Source organism: Limanda limanda, chromosome 14 (genome assembly GCF_963576545.1).
Source record: "Limanda limanda chromosome 14, fLimLim1.1, whole genome shotgun sequence".
Classification (NCBI taxonomy): Eukaryota; Metazoa; Chordata; class Actinopteri; order Pleuronectiformes; family Pleuronectidae; genus Limanda; species Limanda limanda.
In genome coordinates, this window is record NC_083649.1 from 18,284,111 (window position 1) to 18,311,872 (window position 27,762).

At 43.2% G+C, this 27,762-nt stretch overlaps 1 protein-coding gene across 3 annotated transcripts in view; it reads right to left on the bottom strand.

The window, feature by feature from the left end:
• Nucleotides 1-753: 753 nt before the first annotated feature.
• LOC133019442 (kinase suppressor of Ras 1-like) overlaps nt 754-27,762 on the bottom strand; it is a 32,710-nt gene continuing 5,701 nt past the window's right edge. The window contains exons 2-21 of one of the 3 annotated variants that reach the window (XM_061085930.1): nt 21,653-21,793; nt 16,418-16,565; nt 15,834-16,323; nt 12,845-13,032; nt 12,380-12,449; nt 11,691-11,774; nt 11,489-11,550; nt 11,281-11,390; nt 10,098-10,266; nt 9,728-9,769; nt 9,372-9,420; nt 9,194-9,254; nt 7,612-7,893; nt 6,491-6,687; nt 4,918-5,014; nt 4,408-4,541; nt 3,930-4,061; nt 2,911-3,046; nt 2,619-2,752; nt 754-949 (exon numbers count right to left, since the gene is read on the bottom strand). In XM_061085930.1, the coding sequence (XP_060941913.1) occupies nt 943-949; nt 2,619-2,752; nt 2,911-3,046; nt 3,930-4,061; nt 4,408-4,541; nt 4,918-5,014; nt 6,491-6,687; nt 7,612-7,893; nt 9,194-9,254; nt 9,372-9,420; nt 9,728-9,769; nt 10,098-10,266; nt 11,281-11,390; nt 11,489-11,550; nt 11,691-11,774; nt 12,380-12,449; nt 12,845-13,032; nt 15,834-16,323; nt 16,418-16,565; nt 21,653-21,793 (2,733 nt within the window). In that variant the 3' untranslated portion in view covers nt 754-942. Of the gene's footprint in view, nt 950-2,618; nt 3,047-3,929; nt 4,062-4,407; nt 4,542-4,917; nt 5,015-6,490; nt 6,688-7,611; nt 7,894-9,193; nt 9,255-9,371; nt 9,421-9,727; nt 9,770-10,097; nt 10,267-11,280; nt 11,391-11,488; nt 11,551-11,690; nt 11,775-12,379; nt 12,450-12,844; nt 13,033-15,833; nt 16,324-16,417; nt 16,566-21,652; nt 21,794-27,762 lie in introns of those variants that run through there. The other 2 variants (XM_061085928.1, XM_061085929.1) reach the window with 2 other exon arrangements.

The window sequence follows — 27,762 nt, forward strand, 5'->3', positions numbered from 1 at the left end:
CTTTAGCACCTTCATCAGTGTCTCGTTTTCAAAATGCATCCCATAAAACAGTGAATCTAACAGGTTATGCCTCATAAGGACAACGTATGAGTGAGCGTATCACACTGTCCGAGCCTCTGAGACCCTCAACAAGTAGAAAAGAAAAGAAAAAAACACACACTGCAAATATGACGATTCAAAACCAAACTAAACAACAGCATCAACAAAAGACAGAGTTCGTGATTATTTTTCTCCTGTTGACAAAGTGCATATTGTGTCTGGACATGGGGCAGGTCAACACGTCGGCGTGAAAAAGGCCGAGGGAGAGGAGCAGAGAGGCAGTCGCTCTGAGAAGATATAACTCAAGCAGCCTGTCGAACGCGTGTCAGGCCCTCGGGGGGGAAAACATAGATAGATGGAGTGGTCCGTTTGGGAGTGAGGGTTCACTTTACGTCCAGCGGTGTGCACATGTGTGTGTGTGAGATTATTAAGAACGACCACAATCACAGCTGCGCAGCAGAGAGAAAGGTGAGCGGGGGGGGGGGGGGGCGAAGGACAGGGGGCGCCACCAGTCAGTCCCAGCACAGACACCAGTTACTCAGAGTCAAGCACAACGTCACAGACACGAAACAAAAACCGAAAATGGGGTAAAAAGGCGAAGAGATATGAAACGAAATATGAAAAAAGAAGGGAAAGCACGAAGGAGGATGGTGGTGGTGGTTGTCCCGCTATCTCCTCCCCCCCCCCCCTCGCCCCGCCCCCTGCCACGCCTCAGTCAACCAATCCTCCTCTAAGGAAACGCGAGACGGTTAGACACGGAAGATCAGCCCGTGGATTAGTGGAAGCAGTGTCTGTTTTCAGGCAGAGGCAACGCTTTGTTCAATCCTGCAAGAGTTAAGGATTCAGGAGCATGCAAGGCAGACCCAGGCTTTGTTGTGCATTGCTTATGTTTCAGTGCGCCCGCTACAACCTGGATTAGAAAAGAGAACGAGAAGAAAAAAGACGAGGGAAGAGCAAAGGGGAAAAACACAAACGTTAGACGGTTAGTGGAAGTGAAACAAGTGAAGAAAGCATCATTTGAAAAAAAAAAAGCAGCAAGATATTACACACATGTCGATTAGTTTGAGTGCGTAAAAAAAAAAAAAAAGGTCAGGCATTGAAAGTGGAATCCAGGAAAAACAAGATCAATTTAAAATCAATAAGGTTTTTCTTTTAAACGTAAACCATCATCCAGCTGAACTAAACTAACATTTAACCACGCAGGATCTAAAGTGAAGCCCTGAACTACTGATTTGAGGTTAGAAATGCAGAAGGTCACATGTTGCTTTAGTGTGAACACGACACAGGTTGTTTGGAAGAAGATCAAATCAGAAAAGAAGAAGCAGAGAGACAGAAGGGAACGTGGTGTGAAGCAAAGCTGTAATTCAGACATGTAAAATAAATGTGACGGGTGGGTTTGCAGAAACTGAAAGATAAAAAATAAATCTGCTCTGGTATGGAAATGAACATAACTGTCAAACTCCTGAAGATGACAGAAAAAGAGGTAAAAACCTGAAGAAGAGTTGTTTGGTCCAAAATTTCTCTTTATGTCATTAATTTATTAATTTATGTATTTTTACCTCCGTCAAGGTCGTTATGTTTTTGTTTGTCTGTTTGTTTGTTAGCAGGATTAAATTAAAGCTACAGGACAGATTACCATGCATTTTGGTGGGAGGATGTGCCATTAATCTTTACTGCGGATCCAGATTTTTATAAATCACGAGAAGCATTTTTCAATAATTGTTCATTTTTCAGATAATAATGAGTTGAATCAAGCTCGTTTAGGGGATTGATGTTTTATAAATGTGAGAAATTAGTTGCACATCCAAATATAAATCTGGATCTAGTGAATTTTAATGTTTCATTAAGTGACTGTTGGGCCTGGGCTGAGGTTTACGCTCTTCTGAGTGTCATTCTAGTTTTTGCAAGTTTTCAATTCCCTTTTTTTTTTATTTGGTCCTTTCACACATTGGACAGTTAATGTCAGCTTAAGATGACGATGTGTCACATACTGTCCCGTGCTTCAGTAAGTACAAAGAAATGTGTCACACACGCATGAGGATAGAAACTAATACAAATCTAATTTTGTCGCTTTGTACATATGTCAGATAATTTATTTTTGCTCTTCCTGACTGCATCTGAAAATTCGTCCATGGCAACGAACGACCCAATCGCAGACTACTTAGAAGGGTGAGTCGACATTTAGTTTCCTGTGACCAAGACTAAATTAACATCTACATATAAGAAACACAAAGTTCACATTTCATTAAAGAGCATGCAGCGGTAGCAGAGACGCTCCACAGTGCAGTGACAGTGCATTCAGGCAGGTGTGATGCTGAAGAGAAACTAGGACATATAACCGTTCAAACCCATTTATATTATCTTATCATGTACAAAATATATCAACCAAATATCCTTTTATATATCTCCTTTATAAATAAGACTAAATAAATAAGACCCCAAAGCTGCTTCACTCTCGCTGCTGGGATCCTCATTATTATCAGGCCATTGTACCACAAGGCGTCAGGAGATGTACTGTAAGGTTTTGGTTTTCACGTGTCCGGCGTCTCCACATTGTCCCTCACTTCCTGGATACCTACTCTGCAGACTTCCAGAAGTGTCCGGGGTGGGACAGCCTGCGGTTGAGCTTGGGCAGCTTCTCCAGCATGTCGGCCAGCTGGGTGAAGGGCGGCCGGTCCCTCAGGTCGTACGCCCAGCAGGCGGAGAGGATCTCCTGACGCAGCCACAGGGACACAAACACCTCGGGTCAATCTCTGCACTTCCTTGATATCTCTGCATCACTGAACCATGGTTGAGTATTTGCCGTCTCTTATACAGGAGGAATAACCGTGTGCGTATCCGAATGACTGACACGCCTCTGACTCTACTCACAGTGACCTCCTTGCCCAGGCTGATCTCGGCCAGCACCTTCTTGATGCCCTCTCCGCTCCCCACCTGCCAGATGGTAGCTTCCACATGCTGATTGGTGATTGGCCAGTCCCTCGCTTGAAGCTCATACCAAATGGTGCTGAAAGGGGAGGGGGGGGGGGCAGAAGTTTGATTACACTGTAATAGTAAAATAAGCTCCTCTAGGTCTGCAGAGCTTTGAGGAGAGGTTACTTTTAGCACATCACGATGCCCGCCATTTTCTAAATGTCCGCCTAGCGACTACTCTAGCAGGTCAGCTAACAAAGCTGAGGCTGGCGTCATAGATATATATAAAGACAAGATGTCTCGTTCGACGGAGCCGGACGTCACCACATGGCGGCCATCTTGCCAGAGGTTGCACGCTCACCCATAACATTGTGTTGGTAGTGGTAAATAACCATAACTTGCTCAATTTTCAACCGATTTTGAAACGGTCTGGTTTGTTATAAACTTCAGAGATGTAGATATGACACTGCATACTTTTGAATAATTATGTTATTTTCTAAAAATATTTAATAATTTATGCAGTGTCATAACTACATCTCTAACGTTTATAACAAACCAGACAGTTTCAAAATCGGTTGAAAATTTAGCAAGTTGTGGTTATTTACCACTACCAACACAATGTTATGGGTGAGCGTGCAACCTCTGGCAAGATGGCCGCCATGTGGTGACGTCCGGCTCCGTTGGCCGGCAACGCGGACGAGACATCTAGCCTTTATATATAAATCTATGGCTGGCGTTTCCTACACGTATTGGACCAAATCACAACACGGTGGCTCAGCTGACCAATCAGAGCAGACTACTTCATTTGGAGAGGGGGCCTTAAAGGGACAGGAGTTGAAAAGAGGAGCTGCAGCACTGGACAGTGTCTGGAAAGTTTTCTTGAGATTAAAGCATATAAACCCCAAATTTGAATCATGAACCAGAATACGAGCATAATATATCTTTAGTTTATTTACGTTAACGACTGCAGAACTCACCCGAAGGCGTACACGTCGGCTGCGGTGGAGAACGGGAGCCGGTCCTCGTTGTTCCCTGGGCTCATCCTGCGCACGATCTCTGGTGCCAGGTAACAAATCCAGCCGTGGGGAAGTTTGAGTTTATTCTCACGCCTGGAAAAAAGAAAGGTGCACACTTTTCAGTAAAAAATAAAGTGGAGCGGAAAAACCAGAGCGGAAAGACGCATTAAAGAGTCCATCTTCAACAGCTGTGTAGAAGATGGCTACTCGTGAGCACAAAGGAAGAAGTAGAGGTGTGTGTTTGAAATGTACTTAAAAAACAAGAGTCTGCAGGAAATCATTTAGTTTTCATGACCAGGGGATTTGAGGAAGACGCCTGCAGGACTCAGCAGTTATTACAAATCACTAGACCTCCATAGGTAACAGCAGTGTGGCCTGACCAGCCGTTTAGCTGAGGTAGGGTTTTTACTGCCTCTCGATTGGTGGGGGTGCCTCTCACCTCCCTTCCTGAACGACCCCAGAGATCCCGAACAGCCCGAAGTCCGTGATCACGACTTTATTGGTGTCGTGAAAGACGTTCTTGGACTTCAGGTCCTTGTGAACGATGCCCTTGGCGTGCAGGTAGCCCATTCCCTGCAGCAGAGGACAGACAGCGGCAGATCATTGAGTGTTGGTACTGGATATTTGTTCACGGAAGTTTGCTCAATATACTTTATTCCCTGTGGAGACTTTTTTTACCTGTGGCATAGGCCTTTCATGCGAGAGCAAAATGAAATATATATTTTTAAAACCGAAAAATATTTAATGAACCATGTTTAACAGATTTGGTTTGGCTGTTGTAATGATACGGATTTTATGTCTCTTTTAATAAAAAATACTCCTTGGATTTTAACAAAGCCCATTCCTGGACATGAAATCTTTCACTTCTAAAGACATGAATCAAGGTCTGGATCTCACTAACTCAAAGGCATCAGTGGGAGCTTTGAAAAGATATGAAAGAAACATTTACCTTTACAATCTCCTGAGCGATTTGTCTGGTCTTGTTAATATCCAAAGTGTTTTTAGTGTCTCTGACGACAGAATACAGCGTCCTCCCTTTACAGAAGCTGCAAGGAAAGAGAGGGGAGGGGGATTAGATTGATGAAAAAACAACAACCCACGTATTAAAGTTGAACCCTCAGGAGTCGCAGATGAAGCCGTTGGGAGGGTAGCGATAGAGAAGAGGTCAGAGGCTTTGATAGTTTGTGCTGGACAAAAGAATTAAAGGCTCCAGTATGCTTCTACGTTCTCCGTTTCTCGGAGAGGGCTCCACAGGGGTCCAAGAGTCTTTTTGATATTTACTTCTCCGACCACTCTACGTCGGAAAAAATTCACCGCCAAACCCATAGGTGGCGCAACGGGAGACGAGCTCAGAGAAGCCTACCCCAATTATCGGAAGAAGAAGTCCACTTGTGTTTATATTTCTCTGTGGCTTGTCTCCCACACACTGAACCATGGCAACTAACAGAACTAAATAAAGTGACACCCAGCGGGTCAAGATGCTGATGTTATCGTTTCTTAGCGCAGCGGTTCCCCGGTCTTGATTCCGAACTGTGTTGCTGATTCCACAGCTTGAATCTGCTTGAGGCTACATGTAGCTAGAAGCTACACGGACCTAGCTCCCCCCCAGCTTCCACACACAGTCAGCAGGGACTGCCGGCACTAACTACTTCCCAGTGTTTGCTTCTAACCTGGCGGTATTATAGAAACAGTGTCATGATAGAAGTGGAATTAAAGTCGTGGCGGCGGGTTCTTGCACTGTTACCACCGCAGTTAGCATGGTGGCTAGCCTAGCCCGCTAGCGCCGTTTTGAAAGCTCGTTATAACCGTCTGTGACCGTGCACACATGCCCTCAGTGCTCGAACGAGCCACCGTCAGCCGGACAACTCCGCTGGCTTAACACACACGTCACATTAATCGTAGAATCGTAGTTATGTATGTGTTTATTGTGAATCAGGAAGTTAGAGGTCCGGAAATGACGTCGAACAGAAATGACGTCGTACGGAAATGACGTCATACGGAAATGATGTCGTTCGCGGACCAATCACAGCCAAGAGCTGTCGGTCGGGTCTCCGACACAACACGGAGAAGTTAGAAAAATCAGACCTGTACGAAAAGCTGTCCGAAGCGCTCGGAGAGGGCGTTTCACGACGGATAGGGCGGTCTTATCTGTCCGTTTTTTTTCAAAAACGCAGAACCGTAAATTGGCCTTAACTCCACACTATTAAAATGCAACGTGTTTGACTTTGTCTCAGTTTGATCATTTTACATCTTATGTTTGCATCACTTACAAACTCCGTTCACTCTGAGAATGCAAACACAGTGAAGACATTTACATTTTCAACTTTGAAAAAGCTTTGTTGAGCATGTTTGTAGTTTTTATAGTAAAAAATACACAGTTTTTCATATTGGATGTAATGTTTTTAGTGTATTTTGCTGAAAATAAAATATGCCAAACAATTGCATGATGAACATTTCTTTTTGTGGCATTCAATTCATTCCTAGGGTAATTTCCAAGGGATATTTGATGTTTTGGTTCTGACCTGGTGATGATGGCGAGGTGCGGTGGAGCCATGCAGGCCCCCATGAAGAGGACCACATTCTCATGTCTGGTCTGCCTGTAGTTCATCACCTCCTTTTTAAAGAGCTTCAGGTGGTCCTGGTTGTTTCCGTCGATCTCCAGGAGCCGTATCGCGACCTCGCCATGCCAACGACCCTTGTGCACTCTGCCCCAGCGGCCCTGCACGGACACGGAGACACGTCAAATTCAGCAAATGTGCTCAGCATTAGTGGTAGGGGAAAAAATCGATTCTATTCAGTATTGCGTTATTTGCGCCCGCGACAATATCGATACTGTAGCACAGAGTATTGCAATATATATATTTTTTTTATCAATACTTTATTTACAATTATATATGTAACAGACCCTGGTTGGCAAAGCATGACGAGGAGAGTTTCAGAGTTTAAAAGATACCTAGTGTGTATGCGGAAAGGATGTTCTCTACTGCAGGAGATATAGTAACGGCCCAGAGGAGCACTTTAACATCTGAGCATGTTGACCAACTCTTTTTTCAGAACAAAAATGCCAATATTCCCAAATGAATTTAACATTTTGGTTCATGACCTTGCAGCCAACTGGACTGGACTCTAGTAGTACACATTTGGTTTTTTTTCTCAATTTGATTGAAGCTCTAGGTTACTCTTATTTATATGATTATTCTCAGGTTTATGTTACTCTATTATGTCTGCTTGATGTTACTGTATTGTATTTAAATAATTGTAAGTAATGTGCTGGGAGCTCAGTGTTCATGTGAGAGGTCTCCTATTCAGAAAATAATTACAAAGGTCCTGTATCCTGAATGTTCAAGGACAAAGTTTTTGCATTACCCTTCCTTAGTTTTTGCACTTCAGTTAATGTGTAGAAGACAATGTTGTTCACAGAATTAAATGTGACATTTGAAGTGAGTTGAGCAGTCTTATTTTCCTCATTTTTTGTAATGCCTTTGAATAATATGGGGGACATTAATCGCAATATATCGCAGGATCGAATCGCAATACTATTGAATCGCGGCCCAAATATCGCAATACTATTGAATAGTCACATTTTTGCCATTTCCCACCCCTACTCAGCATGTTCCCCGATGCCCATTTCTATAATCCTCACCTTTCCGATGAGTTCCCCGAGGTCCAGCTGCTCATACGGGATGTCCCACTCCTGGAGGTAGACGCTGGTCTGGCTGGCCTTGCGGGAGATGGGGCCCTTCCACTGGTTCCCCCGCGAGCTGGGCAGATCGTCCAGCTCGTCCACGTCCAGCTCCCCGTCGGAGCCCATGCTCATCCTGATGTCCTCGTCGTCTTCCTCGTCCTCCTCGTCATTCTCCTCCTCTTCTTCCTCGTTCTCCTCCTCTGCGTCTTCATCTTCGGCCTCGATGTCCTCCTCCCCTTCCTACAAGAGAGTGGGGATGGCTGGAAGTCAGATCAAGCCGGTATAACACCTATTCTATTATTTCTGACCCACAAACATTTTATTCCAGTTTTAGAAAACCCACTATGAGCAACAAAAATCCACAATCCTTTCAGGTTCTACGTCACATTTGTGCATCAACAGGCTCCACAGAAGAAACACTGAATGTTCTAAAATGACTCCAGATATTATAGAGGTGAAAGTGGGTTGACTATGCTACTCTCAAAATGTTACTGAAGAAAATAAAATTTGTTTCTCTAATCGATCTCGAGAAATCTTTTTTTGCCTTGCAGTTGCTGACCTTCAACAGTAGGGGGTGCTGCTGCCCTGTCAGCACCCTTACTTCCTACCTCCTTGGGTCATGGTGTTGATATTCTACTACATAAACAGCTAATTACTTATTTATTAGAAATTAAAGAGACACTTCTGCATCTCCGTATTTTAATTGTCACATATAAGTTCATAATGGCTCGATCGGCAATATTTAGTATCAGAAAAGGCCTGGAAACATTATGTGTTAATGGAGGATCCTATTTTTCTTGAATCAATACTGTATAATGTCCTGTAGTTTTTTTCCTCCAGGTTCAGCTTCGTGCTGCTGTCTCGTCAGCAGGACTCGTCTGGTTAGATTAATAACATCACCACCTCAGCCAAACAGGTCAGCCTGGTTCCAGTAAACCAACGTCAGAGAGAGGATGTTTGTATTTGGTTGATGCCAGGCCACTCATGTGGAAATCATTTACAAGAAAACAGTCATCTGGGGGGTTTCTAAAGACATGAATAGCCGCAGCTATCATATGCCTGAGTAAATAAATGAATATATTATGATTTCAACTGCCCAACAGCGTCTGAGAGAAATGACTTTGACACCTGCTGCTCTGCTTTGATAGATGATATTCAATTCTTGTTTTGGTGCCATAACAAACTTCCAATGTGACGATGGTCTGAGTCAAAGTCAGACCATCATGTGGTGAGAGCTTGAGGTTGGTAAGACTCTCAGTCCTTCAACTCATTTCATTTCTGAGGGCTGAGGAGGAAGAGCGCAAGGTCGGCGGTTCAAACCCAGTCAGCCCTATTCCACGTGTCCTTGGGCAAGAACCCTGATCAGAAACCCCTGATGGCTGAGAAAGTGCTGTAAGTTGATGCAATGTATGAACGTGTGTGAATGGGCGAGTGGCATAACTGTACTGTTAAGAGATATCACTGGTCGTCAAGACAGGAAAATCACTTCATAAATACAGAGCGTTTACATTTCAGAAATATCAGAAGTGTGCAACATCACCTCTTCGTCTTCATCTTCAACCAGCTCAGCGTGTACGTCGTCCGATTGCTCTATCCCACTGCTATGGTGCACAAAGTGAACATCAGAGAGGTAAATAACAACAAAAGACAACATTTACTTTTCGGTTTGAACACAATTATTAAATCAACTTGATTTAATTTGAACAGAAATGTCTTACACAGTGTCTCGTAGGACGTCAGGGTGCAAATGAACAGGACTGGAGACATCTGCAGAGAAATATATCACAGTTTGGGAATAAATGAGGAGAACAATGCGTCCATTCCTTTTGTGTTTATGCACTTTTCCGTTGAGAAAAAAGCCTCACGCAGAACACATCTCATGCAGTTCCCCACTACAACCAGCAGATGGAGTCAAAAGGCTGTCAACATGCACAGTGGAAGGATTTGGATCTACACTACCTGCCACAACCCCAAAAGCAAACATGCAGAGGACAGGGGAGGATTTGGGAGAGTGGGATGATGGGAAACTAGCAGAATGCAGAATGATGTTTTCAGGGGGGGGCGTCAAACTCACCGGGGAAGATAAACTGCTGTCTATGCTGAAAGTAACAGGCAGCTTTTGCAAAAAGAGACGGGAGAGACCATCAGGCACAGCACAGAGGGAGACTCTTGGTTAGAACAACTTTGAATTGACAGATGTTGTAAAAAGTGCAGTTAGTCTTTAGTGTTAACATCATATACATATAGAGAGAGAGAGAGAGAGAGAGAGAGCGAGAGAGAGAGAAGAGGAGAGAAGTGTGTGAGAGGCCCAGACTCTTAGAACCTGGAAAGCTGGAACTGAGATTTAGGAACAGACATCTGTCCAATGAGGAGAGCTGATAGCTCCCATGCACATTTCAGTATGTGCCACGTTTCTCCACGGGTCCATCTGTGTGCCAGCTTACCAGGGAAGTTGAAGCGAATGTCCCGATGACCTTTGGGCGAGGGGTTGGGCGGCGGGGTGGCGCTGGGGGGGTTGCTCTGCGGGAAGGGCGCCGGCGAGGAGGGCGTGGACGAGGTGGTGGAGGACGGATTGCTGCTGGAGTCCAGCTGGTTCAGCACTGGAGGATGGTCCTGGTGGAGCGAGGATGGACGCAAACAATATTACTCAGGCCCGACATATTATATACACATTTGAACTAATTGAACTGTGCAATACTCATTTCCCCTCAGTGCACAATATCAATATCCTACATCTGCAATCATGCTATACTTTATTTTCTGTTTACGTTGTAAATCCAATTTTTGTATTTTTCATTGTATGTTTACTTAATTATTACATTTACTGGTGTGTTTATTTTACCATCCCCTTTGCATTAAATGGGACGAGAGCATCACTAATATTAACACTGACTAAGTTTACATGGACTGATTTCAATATTAACCCAAATAACCAATAGTCTGAATAAGACACTGCCATGAAAACAGCATTTTCTGATTTCACCTGAATAAGGTCGTACTCAGAATAAGCAACAATCAAATAAAGACATGTGGAGTAATCTGATCTTAGCCACATTATGTGGACATGTTTATATCTTAATCGCGTCATAACGTCCTATTGGAGTTTTCAACATCGACATACAGCAGTTACCAACTGCTTGATGACGAAACCACATTTCTGGGGTGAAGGCAGAACCGCAGTTATGCTATGTGATTTAAGGAAAAGTGTTTGGATGGCCGTTAATATCATAAAGATGATATTTTTAAATATCTTCGTGCACAGGAACGTTGCACTTATGATATATTGGAGATAATGATGACATAAGTCATAATCAGACAGACAGGAATGAGAATGGAATATTCAATTAGCAACTCATCTAAACATCATAATCGAAGTAATGTCTTATTCAGAAGTAGGATTACTGGTGTCCATCTCAACAAAGTCAGTGTGCTGCATGAGCAGATGGTGCAAATACTGACAAGGCAACGACAAAAATCTTTTGCATAATTATTTTTCTTTCAAAATGTAGTATGGGATCAGGGAGAAGTAGAGGTGATATGAGTTATAGGAACCAGTGGGGTTTATGGGAAATATTCCGTAATACAGTGTGCTGTAATGCAAAACTCCCAAGTCATCTTTTCTTTAACCTTTTTTGTAATGGCTTTTGGTAGCGTGCCAAACTGCGGTGCTTCTGATGGCCGATCCACCGGGTTGTTTATGTCAGACGGAACAGACTCAGTCCTCCGGATTTTGGCAACTACAACAGAAATAATGGCAACGTCACAACGTGTGTACACAAATGTAAAACAAACACTGTGTCCAGCAACTGCCGATTGAGGATGGAACCAAACTTACTTGGTAGAAAGGAGATTCTGCAGGATGGAGCTTCCTTTGTGCATTTGTTGTGGCACTTTAACCTGCACAGAAAGTGAGCGGCACGTGAGATACCCAGGAAACATAGAAACACGCTTCCTCATGCTGCTGCAAAACCTCCAACAATAACAAAATCACTCCAAATTGATTGAAGTGACCTTAAAATAGAAAGTGCTCCACTCACCGGCAGTGTTTGCACTTCACCCCAAACATCATGTTCTTGTGGCACACCTGACATGTCTGGGAGAGCCAGGACCTGGTTGAAAACCTACACAAAGACAAGAGCTTCTGTGAGACCTGCAGATCCACACTGCAGCAGACGTAAGATTCATAAAGACTTTCTTAAAGGAGACATATAATGCTTCAGTTTTACTTTCCTCTAGTGGGTTGTAGTTTTTTGTGTATGTAAAAGGTCTGCAAAGTCCTGAAGCCCCTGAAACATCTCGGCAGTAGTCCGACGCCATTGCCAACATTTGCATAATCTAGTGGCTAGTCTGGCACGCCCACTAAAAACCCAGGTGACCCTAGAGCGGAGGCTGACATTTCCTACTTGCTCTGGATGTAGTTGACCAATCAGAGCAGACTTGGCTTTATCGGGCCCAATCTTCCATGGCTATCAGCTATTCGTACATGGAGCCCCTGACCAGCCCGTCATTTTAGCATCAATAGAACCATGGGCATGATCAAATTATTAAAGAGACAAGAACTAAAGCTTCAGCCAAAAGCTGAAAAGAGGATATGTGTACAGTTGTTCTGATCTTTAGAGCATGTAAACCTTTTCAAGTAATTACCCAACTGAATACCTTTAATGATAAATCTGGCTTCTTTTGATTTATTGGGATGGAAAACATTTTGTGATAAAGAGAGATGTACCTGTGTGTGACTGATAGGCCGATGTCCCTCCTCACTGCTTGTGGGGAGCCGCGATGCACTGCTACATTATCTAGCAGGAGAGAAAGAGATGGAAGACAAGGGGGAAAGAAGGGAGAAATATTGAGGGGGAGGATCAGCTTAAGTTGAGAAAGACTGGGATCTAATGAAGTGACCTTAGTGGTTAGCATGTACAAAACAGAACATTTAAAAAAGAAAGATTTTGAATAAAGATTATGTACATCTGGAATATGTAGAATGCGGTTCCACATACAAATGATTCTGGAACACGCACACAGATGAATGAAAGTAAAATATAATCCATATAATATCAAAAATATTGGGAGTGGTTATTTTCCAGACCCCATTAATCAACCAATCTATGTAGACAGATTCATAGTAGATGCTTGACTCTAAAACACACTCTTTCAGCAAAAATGATAATATGTATACACATTGATGACTCACTCTTAATGGTGCCGTAGTCTTCCATTAGGGTGGGTGTGCCAGGCAGAGTGTAAGGTGCTGTGGTGGGGGTCGGGGTGACCCCTGGCGTGCGCGCCGACACGGTGGGGTAGCGGGAGGGCAGGTCCTCGCAGCCGTTCCCGTTGACTTGCATATTTAGGAACAACTTGTTCCTCCTTGTTCCAACACATCTGACGAGGGGGAAAGAGAGTAAGATGAGAATGTGCGAGGTCGCTGGCGAGGTCGCAACAAGAAGACGACATATCACCACACTGCCGTGCACGATGCTGGTTATGTAAGGGACAGAGAGAGAGAGAGAGAGAGAGATAGCACTGGCACGGTATGACCAGTAGTGGTGGGGGAAAAAATCGATTCTGTTCAGTATCGCGATATTTTGCGCTCGCGATAATATCGATACTGTAGCACGAAGTATTTTTTTTTTAAATTCTTTATTTACAATTATATATGTAACAGCCCAGAGGAGCACTTTAACATCTGAGCATGTTGACCAACTCCTTTTTCTGAACAAAAATGCCAATATTCCCAAATGAATTTAACATTTTGGGTCATGACCTTGCAGCCAACTGGACTCTAGTAGTACACATTTGTGTATTTTTCTCAATTTGATTGAAGCTCTAGGTTACTCTTATTTATATGATTATTCTCAGGTTTATGTTACTCTATTATGTCTGCTTGATGTTACTGTATTGTATTTAAATAATTGTAAGTTATGTGCTGGGAGCTCAGCGTTCATGTGAGAGGTCTCATATTCAGAAAATAATTACAAAGGTCCTGTATCCTGAATGTGTAAGGACAAAGTTTTTGCACTACCCTTTCTTAGTTTTTACACTTCAGTTAATGTGTAGAAGACAATGTTGTTCACAGAATTAAATGTGACATTTGAAGTGAGTTGAGCAGTCTTATTTTCCTCAGTTTTTGTAATGCCTTTGAATAATATGGGGGACATGAATCGCAATATATCGCAGAATAGAAATACTTGCAGTATCGCAATATATCGCAGAATCGCAATACTATTGAATCGTGGCCCAAATATCGCAATACTTTTGAATCGTCACATTTTTGCCAATTCCCACCCCTAATGACCAGGGTTACATCTTAACACCCAAGATTGAACTCACAAGGACTGAGGCACCAAGCAGTGCCATTTTTTTGGCTAAGACACACGCACGCACGCCCGTGTGCAATCACAGAAGCAAAAACAATCCATTTGTCAAACTTTTCTCTTGACCTCGGTTCAATCTGCTATCAGACCTGTGACCTGGATGAACTAGCAGGATTGTCTGCGTGTGCTTTACAAGCAGCGAATCTGTGTCAGGCGTATTTACGTCTACCTTAGTCATTTTTTTCCCCGCTAAGTAAAGCTTTCTATAAACAGACAGGATATTATGGATAAACATGTGGCTTTTTTGTATGTGGGCATCCGATCACAATAGAGAGAGAGAGACAAGGAGAGACAGATGAGGGAGAGGGGGAGAGAGAGAGAGGTGAGAGATTGTGTTTGTCTTGCCACCTCGGAGCATTAGTCCTAGGAAATACTTCCTGTTTTGACATGACTCATAATCTCTGGGAATCTATGTGGGGATTAGCTCCACGCATACAGTGAGAGCAAAGGAGCAACAGGCAGGATGTGAAATGATGGGAAAGAGGAAGAGGGAAAGAGAGAGACCAAGAGAGAGAGAGAGAGAGAGAGAGAGAGAGTGTGTGAGCGTGGATCTAAGTTCTGCTCTGTGTCCTGAAGCTGTGTAAGACTGATGGCAGAGCAGGACACCTGGACAGATGCTTCCAGGACAACTGCACCAGCGACTGAAACAGCAGGTGATGGGAAAAACAGGGCTTCAACAGAAACCTATTTACAGCGATGCTACAAAGAGCACGCTGGGTTACAATGGTCACATCAGCCTCTGGTGCTACTTGAAGATGTTTCAAGAGAATTGACTTCCTTTATTTCTGCATTGTGTGCTAATCTTACAGGTTAAAGGTTTAACTCTGCAGAGCTCCAGGACAGTTTGACTCAGTCTGTATTAGTGCTCACCTCTGTGCATCACGGTATAGACGGATATAATTTGCATTCTCACAGGCGTCAAGTTACCAACTGTCAAGAAGAAAACTAAAAGAATTCATACAATTGAAACAGGAAGTTCACGAAGCCACAACTACGCTGAAAAAGAAAATTGTTGCACTGCTCAGCTGGTATCACAAAAACAAATTAAGTTTGTTCAACTTCAAGTTAACGAGCGATATTAGCACAATTTCGAATCTTAATTAAACAAAAACACTAATATATTATAATGATGTGTTACCAATTGAAGTTATTCAATTTAAGTTAACAATATTCTGTTTTTAGATAATGGTTTTCCATTTTTGGGGGATTAATACATAAAAATGTTATTGCTTCGCTTCATTTGATGATCAGATTAAGAAATTAGCAGCAGCATTACTCACTAACCATTATACACAATACTGCAGGTCAAAGATAATTACTCATTACTACATTCGCTATCTATCCATCCATCGATGTATCTATCTATCTATCTATCTATCTATCTATCTAAATCTAAATCTAAATCTACATCTCCATCTATCTTCAGTGATGGAACTCATCTTAGTGTCAAAGGTTCTGTGAGTAATACATAGAAACCCTCATATCGGTCATCAGACTACACGGACAGGGAATTTAAGGAAGACTCAGCAAATGAAACTCCATCATCAGGCTGTAACCAGCACATTTACTGAAACTGAAGAACAGCAAAGAGTGAGACACTGCAGCTGTCCTCTCACTGAACATTTTCCCACACTCCCCAAAGCCTGTAAACCTGTGCTAACAAAGCCAGCAGTGGCAATCTGTTATAATAACAATGCGATGTGAGGATTCCCACTCAGGTCAACTCTGACCTACTTATGAAAAGCTGCTGTGAGAGGTGAAATCTGTAACGGCGTGTTCTAATCCAAACACTCGCATCTGACCACCTACTTGTTGGTGGGCGGGTCCTCGATGCGGTTGCCCAGCTGGGACTCGTGGCTTTTGCTGCGGGTCAGCGATATGTTGGGAAGTAGATGCAGCACTTTGCGGGAGGGAGGCGGAGGAGTGCAGGGGGGCTTCAGCCGGTGACGCCTCTTGGAAGGTGGAGTTATGGGCGGGGTGGAGGTGCGTCCGTGGAGGCGGGCCGTGCGAGCTAGGGGCATGGGGAACGGATCCGTGAGGGGGCTGTCGCCGTGGAGGTGTGATGCCAGGGCTTCAGGCGTGGGCGCCGCCGACATGGAGCCCGAGCGGTGGTGAGGGAAGGTGGGGCAGGGTGTGGACGGGGTGGAGTGGATGGTGGAGGGTCGGGCAAGAGGCGAGGGGCTGTGAGGACGCAGGGGGGTGCCCAGGCCTGTCAGCTGGTCTGCGGTCAGTAGCGAGCCACTGTCCCTCCTGATGGGCTCAGACATCCACAGGCCGCTGTCTTCCCTCAGTTCACCTCCTGCACACGGAGCAAAAACAACACAAGAAACCTCGATGAGGAAACAGTGTGATGGATTTGATCTGGGACGCTTCCAAGGAGGAAAACCACATACCTGATTCAGTGGCACCCTTCAGACAGGAGAGGGCAGCACCGAGTCTGGCACATTCCTCTGAACTGGACCCGAGTTTTCTCATGGTGTCCCTCACCTGAGTACTAGTCATCTGCAGTAAGGCATCCAGGGACAACTTTGTTTCCACTGCCTGCAGACAAGCAAAGAAGAGGAGATGGAGATAACTGAAAAACTGTTTAACAATGTGCAAAAACATTAAAAATATACAATCTATCTCACTGGGAAGTTGTAATAGGAAGATCGGCGATAAATAAAGTATAAATAGTCACCAGACTTGTGGTGATTATTTGTTAAATATTAAGAAACATCATGTTTACTCTTGTATCTGAACTACTCACCAACCCTAGTGTGGCCATAATAGAACTGACATGTGTGTCACAGTATAAAACAAAGACTATGCTTGAATTTGTTTATATAACATCAATAAAAAAACCACACATTTCAGCGTGTGCAGCATCCTGTATCAGTCAGCATTACAGGGTCAAAATGTTATGGCACTAAATAGGTCATTCAACCAACAGCATGCTTCCTGGAAAATAAGGGGTAATCCTGTTTGTTTGTGGTATTTCAAATACTATCTTGATTGTGCAGTTTGTGCAGTGCAACAAACAGTTTTATGCCTGCAAAGAAAATAATGCGTCAACACTGAAGTCTGTCAAGAGCAATAAAACTCTCAAGATCAAACAAGAGGTTGAATTTAATCAGTGTCAGGCAAGAGTGAATACGTATAACACGAATGGAATCACATATCATAACACTGTGCAAGTAGGATATTCCATTAATAAAGCAGAGCACATAACACTGACAGGCTACAAGTCAAGTTAATAGGACCAAACTGTTTATTTGATATATTAATAGAATTTCTATTAATAGAGAACTTTTTAAAAAAAACATTTCCTGTTCTGTTTAAGGCGAACCAGATATAAGCATACTCATGTGTACATGTGCACAGCTGATGCTGGAACTGAATACCCTGCAACCTGATTTGCAATATGTGTAAGTGAGTGAGTGAGTTTTCAAATATATAAATAAAGATATATATTTGTGTTTTGCCTAAAACCTGGGATGTTCTATGTAACTTCTGACAGTTAATAGCTTTTTAATGTCAAGCAGCTTCATCAGAAATCAAGGAGATTATGTTTTCACCCCTGCCCGTCTGTCTGTCTGTCTGTCTGTCTGTCTGTCTGTTTGTCTGTTTGTCTGTTTGTCTGTTTGTCTGTTTGTCTGTTTGTCTGTTTGTCTGTTTGTCTGTTTGTTTGTAGGGATGTGGGATGGGTCAGGGAAGAAACCATTATAATCTGGCGGATTTCAGAGAATTGACAATAAATAAGAAAATAAATCATGGATCAGGTCCATTTAAGGCGCTGGTATTCATGAGTGTGTGTAATTTGGTGCAGCTTGACTATGTGTCCGTGCTTACTTGTCACACTCATAAAAGGAACATTCATCAAAACTGTGACTCTGACTTAATAATGCTGGATCACTATTTATGTAATGAATTCAGTCTTTATTGAGGCTAATTGTCCTATAATTGTTAACCTACTTCCACAAACGTCCGACCCTCTTGCAGATAGTACAAAGGCCTTTCTCTATTTCCTCTCATTTTCTCTGCTTATCAGCCTTTCATGAGTTTATTATGTTAATGTTCATTTGCTGTGACAGTAGGCAAAATAACAGCACAAAACAAACAACTCGTTGGACTCTCTGGATCAGAGCAGGAAACGGGAGATATTCAGGAGATTGGACTGTGATTTTAGGATGTTTTTGGACAAGGGAACTGCGCAATTGCTTATCATTAAGGTTGAAACCTTGCTCTGAGAGGGCAAACACTGATCAGAGAAGTAGGGCAGGCTCCCACACTATGTACACAGTTAGCAAAAGGAAGGACACACACAAACACACAGACACACACACACACACACACACATACAAGGGGGAGTTGATGTGATATTCAAAAGAGCTCGCTTCCCACCTCCTCAATCATAATATCACAATGTTAACCATGAACAACATAGCTTGCATACATGATTGCTAATACAGGGTCTCAATGAACATCACATTGTGGTTGAATGTTCTTACTGACGGTGTATTCGAATATTGAGAAGCACGCTGTCGTTAAACTAAGCACTGACACTAGGGATGAAACGATAAACGGTTTACAGGTATACAATGGTCAAAATCTTGATGGTTTGTTGTGCTGTTTTAATAACAGTAATGATTTGGTTTGCATCACCAATTTGCATGCGTTCAACAATCCCTCATGTATCGTCCAGACTTGGTGTCGACGTCTAAACTTAACGTAACGAGTCGTCAACTTTCTGTGCTCTGCTCTGATAAGTAATTTGTATTTTACTTTAATTATTATTGACGATAAATATATTATCTAGACGTATGACTTCCGTTTGTGTATCAGTACGTTCTGAACATTTACACACAGTTGAACACCAAAATAATACTGTTAACCGTGACGTGATACAAAATGTTCACAATGTTCCATCTCCAACTAAAACGGAACAAGAACACTTTGTTTCTCAAGTTTACTCATGACTCACTAGAATAACCACTCTGTTGTATGCCTTTCAAACAAGGGACGGACAACCCAAAAACCTAACGCCTCTGGTCACTGGCTGTTGCCGGCCCGGACACATAAAAAAGTACAATTAAGTTTTACAATTTAGGAAAGTTTAACATGCCTGTATGAAGTTATGTAATACTTCCCTGTCAGTTGCAGCGTATGAGCACAGAGGGTGTGTTTCAGTTTTTAAAATAATACAGTCATTGTAATTGTTGGACCATCGATGACATAATCCAGGCCTCTTAGTATAGAGTGAGGTCATGCATTGTAGAAACCTCAATCTAATAATCTTTGATCTAGATGGGTCATCACCACGCCATGACAGCTCTGCATCTTTTGAGAAATCCCTCACTGGTATACAAGATGTATAAACTAGAGCTTTTACTACGTTATTAAAAAAACAAAAGAAAGTCTTATTTTGAAGTTGCCGGGTGATTCTTTAAAGAGGAGATGGCGAGGTTAAAAATTAAAAGCATAAAGAGCATGAAAGATATGACCAAGTAATCAGATGTGGGACAATGGAGTGATAATGAAAAGACGCACGAAAAGAACAACAAATGCAGAACCAATTAAAAGAAGCAGGTCAGAGTTAGATCTCAGAAAGAAGACACACAGAGAGGTATTGGGAACATACAGGAGCTGAGAGGGATTGACACCAGTTTACAGCAGCACAGGACAGAGGAGCCAGTGGATGGAGAAAACAGAATATGACAAATAAGTAAAAGAATGAATGTGATGTGTTTCTGTCAAGTGTGCAGAAACAGATAGATGGGATCCAGCTGCTTTCCCTGTAGATTCCTACGCAGAGGTAGTGGAGTAATAACTTTAATTATCTCATAACTTAGAAGATAAACAACAAATAGACGAAGTAACAGATAGTCCCATGTTACAGCCAAACTTAGTTCCCTGTCACTTACTGAATTCAGTTCAAAATTCTCACTCTAACATCAGCGCTCCATGAGGCCCTTACATATCTAACTAACTCCACCCTTATTCATCCACTGGCTCTCTCAGATCACACTCATTAGTATCAGGGGCCTCATTTATAAAACAGTGCGTAGGATTCAAACTAAAGTGTACGTGCGCACAAAAACCCAAAATGGTGTACGCAAAAAAAGACTCCGATTTATAAAACCATGAAAGCCATGTTCCCTCTGTAAATCACAGTCCACCTGGAACAGCGCGTACGTGAATCTGACTCACACGCCCACACACAAACATAAATGGTCAATGCAAAGGACCTCATGAATATTTAATTATCCTGCTGACCAATTGGTGTCTACAGTGAATCATGATCTCAAGACGAAGCAAAACCCCTCGATGTGAAGTAATCGGACCGATTACTTCAAATCAGTTGATACTAACCCCTACTCTGAGATATTATTTGGAAATGGAAGTTTGAAAGGGAATAGTATTTCTTTGTGTTTTGTCAGTGCGCCTGATGGCACAGTCACGTTCACTGCAGCAAATGTTACACACACTCGTCCTTGATGATCCTCGCACATGTTAGTAGATATTAAAAACTATTTATGACTCGGCTCTGTAACTCCTCTGCTTAAAATGAACTGAACGTAATTCGCTGTAAGTTGTTTTATATTCTTTTCAATTGAGGCTCTTATGGAACAGTTATGTCACACGAGCACAAATAACTCTGTTGGTTTTAATGTTAAGGATGAAGTGGATCAATAATCAGCTTCAGTTCCCCCCCTCACGTCTGGATCGTCATCTTCTTGTCTCTAAAATGTTCGTATGCATGGGTCAGAATTAGCCCACACTTTCCCATCAAGTTTGTTTTTATAAATGCCAACGTTTGCATGAGAAGTAGCGTCCGCTTTTTTCAGGCTCCGTTTTTGTGCGTACACAACTGTTATAAATGAGGCCCCAAGGCCTCTTAACATGCCGGAGGTTTTACGTCAAGGTTCATACATTATTATGAACCCTCAACCAATTTTCAAAGAAATCAGTTGCTTTGTTTTTTGATAATCATGTTAACTAAAAAACAATTGCAGGTCGAAGGTAGTTGTAACTGCAGTGATAATTTAACTTTCCTCTGTAAGGACGCACAAAGATGAAGTACCGTTGACTGAGACTCATTCCCAACAACTGGAGGACGCACAAGAGACAGTGCTGGTATAGCTCTGATAAAATATTTTAATTTCAATAGTTCATGAGGTTTGCTCTTATCTGTAGAGTAAACATCCACTGAGCTCAAACACTCTCACCTGATGTAAAGAGGTACACAGCAATAGGCCGTTTGTTTGAAGAAGAACAAGTCTATCTTGTCTAGGTGATAGTGAGCAGTCCCTTCACCTGACATATTAGTCTCATGAAAGGCGGTTTGTATATTGCTATGAAAATTCCGCAATAGGGAACGATAGCTTTTCAGAATGCATCAGTTCAAGTTTGGATTTGTTTCCGCTGTCTGCAGCCTAAATTATCCTCATGATAAAAATGACTGAGCTTCTCTTTTAGAAAGGCATTTTGATGGTGACGGGTCAAATATTCCTCATGCACATGCGAGCGCAGACTGAGCACACACACTGAATACGGATAAATGTCACAGACACACATTAGTCACCCGGGCCGTAGGTGGGGAGGCAGCGAGAGACAGCGACATGCAAACAAAACAACACGGCCCGTACCACGGTGAGCTCCGGCCGCAGGTTGATGGTGCGTAGCCAATCCCGTAAGCGTGGGTAGCTGTCCAGGGCCTCGGGCCTCTCCGTCTCCGGCACTTTCTGCTTGCACTGCAGCTGTTTACAGATGTATTTCATCAGCTTCACCTGCAGGGAGCAACAGAGAACACAGTGAGGAGGGGAGGGGCAGGTGAGAGATGAGACTGGCAGTGGCAGCTTAGGCCTTCACTGAGGAGGACGCCTCAGTGTCAAACAGGCTAGGAGAGATGACAAATGATGCAGTATGTGTATTTTATCATGTATTAATTGACATTTTTTTTAATAAATCTATGGCAAAGATTGCGTCAACAAAAGTGCCACGCATTCAACCATCATCTCATTCAACACAACAACAGTAACCTCATGCAAATGCATCCTGAACTCAGTAAACCTGCAGTAATGACTCCAGTGTTTGTTTAACCCTGTTTCCCAGTGTCCCCTGTGCACCCGTCTGTTAATTAGGTATAAACAGCAATTATTGTGCAGAAGAAAAACGAGCTGGTCATCTAATGAGAGCATCTGCGGTGCTGGCACGAGGAACTAGGAAGCAGCTCAGTGACGTCAACAACGTCAAGAAGAGACGTGCAACTTTCCATTCCGGCCCTTCACTATCACTCTGTAGGGAAAGCATGATGCAGATTCAACCGCACTGGGTGGCATAACACACGCTCCAGCTTGAAACTGTGGACATGTGCCTGGACAAAGCTCCTCCTTCTCCTCCTCCTCCTCCAGAGAGCATCCCCAGTGTCTTCACACTCTGGTGGTTCTGCTAATGAAGCAGGGGAGTGACCAGAGAGGAGAAGAGAGAAAAGAACAGCTAAAGCGTCGCTGGCCAAGTGTAGTAGCTTTCTGACGCCCTGCTGAGACCTTTTGCTGTAGTGTCACATGGCACGTGACACGCCATTTAACATTAGTGGAAACTAAACTTAACCCTGCTGTGCTTAGAAGCTGGACTCGTCACAATAGCCTTCACACTAGTAGACACACGTATATATATATTTATAAATAAAATACTTCAGGCCGTCCACTACGCTCTGCATTGGCCAATCGGCCTACTGCTCTATCACTGTGAGGGACACCTAGCCACTTAACAAAATCCCGTTTGCTGTCTTGGCTCCCCTTTGACTTCAGGACAAGGGCTAAAGGTAAATCTCACATCTAAGAAGACGATAGTCTAATGACAAAATAAATAAATAAAGAACAATATCTTGCACTTACATGTAGCACTTTGTAGTTTGGCTTTTTTGAAGCTAATCCACTTACATGATTTTTGCTGTTCTGAGTTTGTACCCTCACGGTTGAATGCACTTATTGGAAGACGCTTTGGATAAAAGCGTCAGCTAAATGACATGCAATACTGGATAGGACTGGATTGTGGAATCAGGTAAGAATACGTGCAAAAAACTGGATGATGCTGACTCTCGGTCTGGCATGAATGGAACTGTGGACATGTTCACGTAACCAGAACAAGTATGGTCTACACTACAGTCTCCACAAACAACTAGAGCCTGAACTATGTTGTTTGGCCGATAATACCAAACGATATGAGCCTTTCACATCATATGAGCATGTTTGATAATATGCACCACCATGAAAAGCTTTTTTTTCGAGATAAGCAATGCAAAAACCTCCATGTGTCTGCGTGTGTTTTATCCGGATACGCCCGATTCATCCCACATGCAAATTAGGTTTAGGCTGTAGGTATATGTGTGGAGTGTGAATATTGGTCTGTCTCTGTGTGTCCGTGATGCACCAGCTCTTTGTCCCGCCTCTCACCCAACATCAGCTGGGATTGGCTCCAGCTCCCAGCAATATAGATAATTCATGGTTAGATGCACAATGTGGAAAAGATGTACATTTATTTTTTATATTTTACATTAAAGAAAGTTAGTTTTTTTTAAATTAAAGCTCTATATATTTGGTTTGGTTTCATTTAATTTAAAGTTATCTATAAATAAGTTGTTTGCTGTAAAATATCAAGCCTCAATTAGATTTCAAGGGTTTGATAACATCTAAGGAATATTAACCGATTTACCAAAAATATAAATGTATATATATATATCTGCTGATGTATGGTAATAAAAATGTTTTAATCCCGGATTTTGGTATAAAATGCCAGAAGGTGTGAGACAACCCGGAGTCTTTCTTAACCGATGACAGGCGCAGTGGTCTTGTGAGTAAGTATTACATTGAACACCGTGGTGTTGGTTTGCACGGGCTCACCTTGTGCAGCCCTATAGTGTGTCTCCTTATCTCAGAGCCTATCTGAGAGAGTCCATTACAGCAGGCAGCACCTTCAGATGAGCCGTGCGACACCAGCTATAGCTGTTGACCCACCGGGCACCTCTCGAGTGCCTGCGCGACAATGAGGAGGCGCGCGCTTCTTTCTCGGCTCTTTCAGCTTTCTCTGTGACACGTCGGCTCTCCAAATGGCGAATAGAGAGTCATGGAGCCGTGCTCAGCTCTGAAAGCGTGGCCTTGGGGATGTAAAAGAGAAAAAGGCTGATTTGTAGCAGCTATAACAGAAGCCTCTCCAGTGAGCGCAGAAAGAGAGAGAGAGGATTGAAAGGAGGTGAATGCTCTCTATGTCTATTGACGGCTGCTGCTCTGCTCTGCAGTTACTCGTCAATTATCAGCTGCAATGAAAGCATTCTGCAATAATAAACCATTCCATTTCTGAATGTAAGAATGTAAAGTGTTTAAACTTATAGGCAAGAACTGTAAGTGGTTATATGTGCAAATTTTTCTTGGACCGATATCAAACGCAGCAAATAGCAAATTCTAAATTTGAAAAGTTGGTCTTATCACAGCAGCAAAAAAACTTTAATTTTATATAAATAATTTTAACTTAAATCTACACATCTTAATTAACATGTCCACCGTTTTATTTAAAAAAATGTTATGTCCATGACAGGTAGCGATTGTATGCTGTACTATTTTGTTTTGTAAATATGAAAGATTGTTATGTTTGGTCCAGGAGATAAAAATAAATGCAAAAGAAAAAAATACACTCACATATATTGTGCATAAAGGTTCACTTTCTGACCTTGCACATTAATGCCTCATCAACCAAAACATTTGGTTTTTAAACCGTGTGGTGTGTTTATCTGGTGCAGTGGTATCTGCAGAGTTTGAACCTCGTTTTAGCTGCACGCATTTGACCTTTGAGGCAGGCCTGTGAGAGCAGCTCCTTCTATGGCTGGAAGGGAGGGACAGGGAGCCCCCTCCCCCTCTGACATTCTCATGGGCTGGAAACACATGGCCAAATACATGGGAAATTTGAATTTACATTTACAGCTCAAAATTCAGCTAGACAGCTTCAGCGTGCTCCCATCACCTGTGTGAAAATCCCACTTTAGAAACCCTGCTCTCAGTGTGTCTGAGTGGGCCTCCTGCTTTTCCTCCCCGTACACCAGTGCAGTGCTGTGACGTCAGGTCACCTAGCAACCCCTCTTCTGAGTCGTCAGCAACATTTCAGTGGGATTTTCCCATACATGTGAAGCACGGCGCTCAGACACAATACATCTCGACATTCAAATGTCAGTGTGCATCTCTCTGCAGGACGATGACTTCAGACACAGGACTGACACTTTTACTTCCACACACACATTCTCTTCCACCTATCATTATCCTAAATAAAAGTGAGGTGGACAGGATTACACGACGGCACATGTCCCCAAATCCCTCAGTGATATTGGTAATGTGTGTATTTGAGCAGGGAGCACGGGTCCGGCGAATAGAGAGATAACCACAGGCCCACCCCCCTTCTTGCATCTTTTGCTGCAGAATGGAGGAAGCAGCATTTGACGTGTGGCCTGGGGGTGGGAGCAGGAGGAGGAAGGGGAGGGGGGAGAACGGCGTCTGAGACCACCTGTCGACAGAGCTAAACAACGCCATGGCAACGGCCTAATGCCGCGAGGGGATGAGTGACAGCCGGTGTGTCAGCTAGATGGGAGAGAGAAGGGGGAGAGGAGCAGCGGCCTGCCGCCTGACACAGCAGACTCGGGGAGCAGATCCCACTGCTCCAATTGTTTCCTCAAGGCTCTTGCTGACACAGCCACTTTGGTGCACCTGCTATATCTGAGCAGAACTGAGCCGCGACGCTCTGTCCCTGAAAACGATATTTGTTCAGGAAGGTCGACTCGTTTTTCTTGAACTAAAAATGCACGTTGTTTCTGGTTTCATCAGAGCAGACTCACTGAATAAGAACGCAGCTAAATCACTCAAGTTAGATTCAACATTAAACATCAAGGCAAAACTGAGTAAATCTTGCATATTTTTCAATAAATCAAATGATTATTGTAAAGCCCATATTCCAAAATCACAATTTTCCTCATAGGGCTTAACAGCGTGCAACCTCCTCTGCCCTTAACCCTCGACACGAGTTAGAAAAAACTACCAAAAAAACTCTTTTAACAGGACAGACAGAAGTGCAGCTGTCACGTGTCACAGAACACATCAATAAAATAACAATATTTACAATATTCATGAGAAAAGACAGTGTCTGACTTAAATGGGGAGGTGAAAAAATGTATTTATGTAAAAAGAAAATGTCTGACAGAGATGAGGGGAGCCATCACTTGCCGTAATGACGAGTGTGATGACAGATCTATCCTCATCCCTGGTGACACAAAAGATGTTATTTTCAAGTTGTAGTCTGCAGGATCCTCTGACTAAACATGACTAGACAGGAGCAACTGCAGCACTGGAGCTGAGGCCTGATGCAAATCGAATGCAAATGTTATCACTTTCAAGGGCACATTTTATAAAAGGATCGTGCAATTAAACCGTGTCGAGTCCACCTGATGGTTTATGGCTGGTGCACGATTTCATCTGCACATCAAAAATTACGACATGAAAAAAAACAAAACACAATGGAACCAGGAGGTCCTTGTTATGCAGAGGTCAGGTCATGTGGATTTTTTTTTGGGGTGGATATACATTGTTGACGGTCCCAGACAATGGCCTGCTGCTCCTCCTCCATCATTGTTATCACCAGTGTGAGTTGACCCCTACACTGGGCTGGGTGCAGGGGGGGGGAGGCGAGGAGCTGATTGAGCGGCTTTCAACGCATTGTGTCAGGGTTGAGCAAGGTTAGTTCCTTGACGACACACACAAGCACACACACACACGGGCACACACACACACACTTGTTTAAGCTACACTTGTCTAACAGAACACACTGGTCAATGTGGCCATTTCTAATACCTCAAGACTGATTTTTAAGAATCATTTTAAGGTGACTGCAATAAACAGGTTTAGAATGGGAATTTAGGATTCAAAGTAATGCACGCCATGCTAACTACCTCTAAAGAAGCACAGCAGACCTCAACATCGCAGGATGTAATGCAACATGCCCGTTTAAGAATAGATCAAGGCCGGCCTACACCGTTCAACCATCCTGATTTCCACATCATGCAGTCCATTCTTACTGACTACACCACGGGCACTGTAAGAAGAGAAAAGCGAAAAAAAGGAAACAGGGTCAGCATTGCTACAGTCACTAGAGCAGAGCTTCCTTTATACCCTCATGTGAGCGACAATCTCCATTGTCTTCTCCTAGGACCCCGACGCACACGCACACAGACACACACAGAGCAGAGCGGTCGTCATGTCATGAGCAGCGGCCCGGCGGATTGGCCAGAGATTCTCCCCTCCCCTTTCCTCCCTGCTCTCCCCTCTTGCACAGGCTCCTTGCGCGTCATTTGATTTTCTTATTTAACAACCAACCCTGAAAACGCGTAGGAAGAAAGATGTCTAAATATAGCCACAGCCACAACAGCTCGCACCACGAGCGCACACAGCAAACTCTCTCGCAGCACCGTGAGGAGACAAAACAAGAGGGATGCTTTGCTGTTCGCTGATCGCCACAGAGGGCAACGCTTCAGAAAGAGGAGAGGCTTTCATGTGAATACACTTAACAGCCCGGGCTTTTTTAAGGATGTGTAAAACACAGTGCTCGAGATCTACCGTTTATTGGGCAGGAAGTGTCTGGATCACGTAAACCTGATTTGTATCTGCTTGTAAAATACTGTAGACAAGCTGGTGGCACTATAGTGAAAGTCAGGAAAACACAA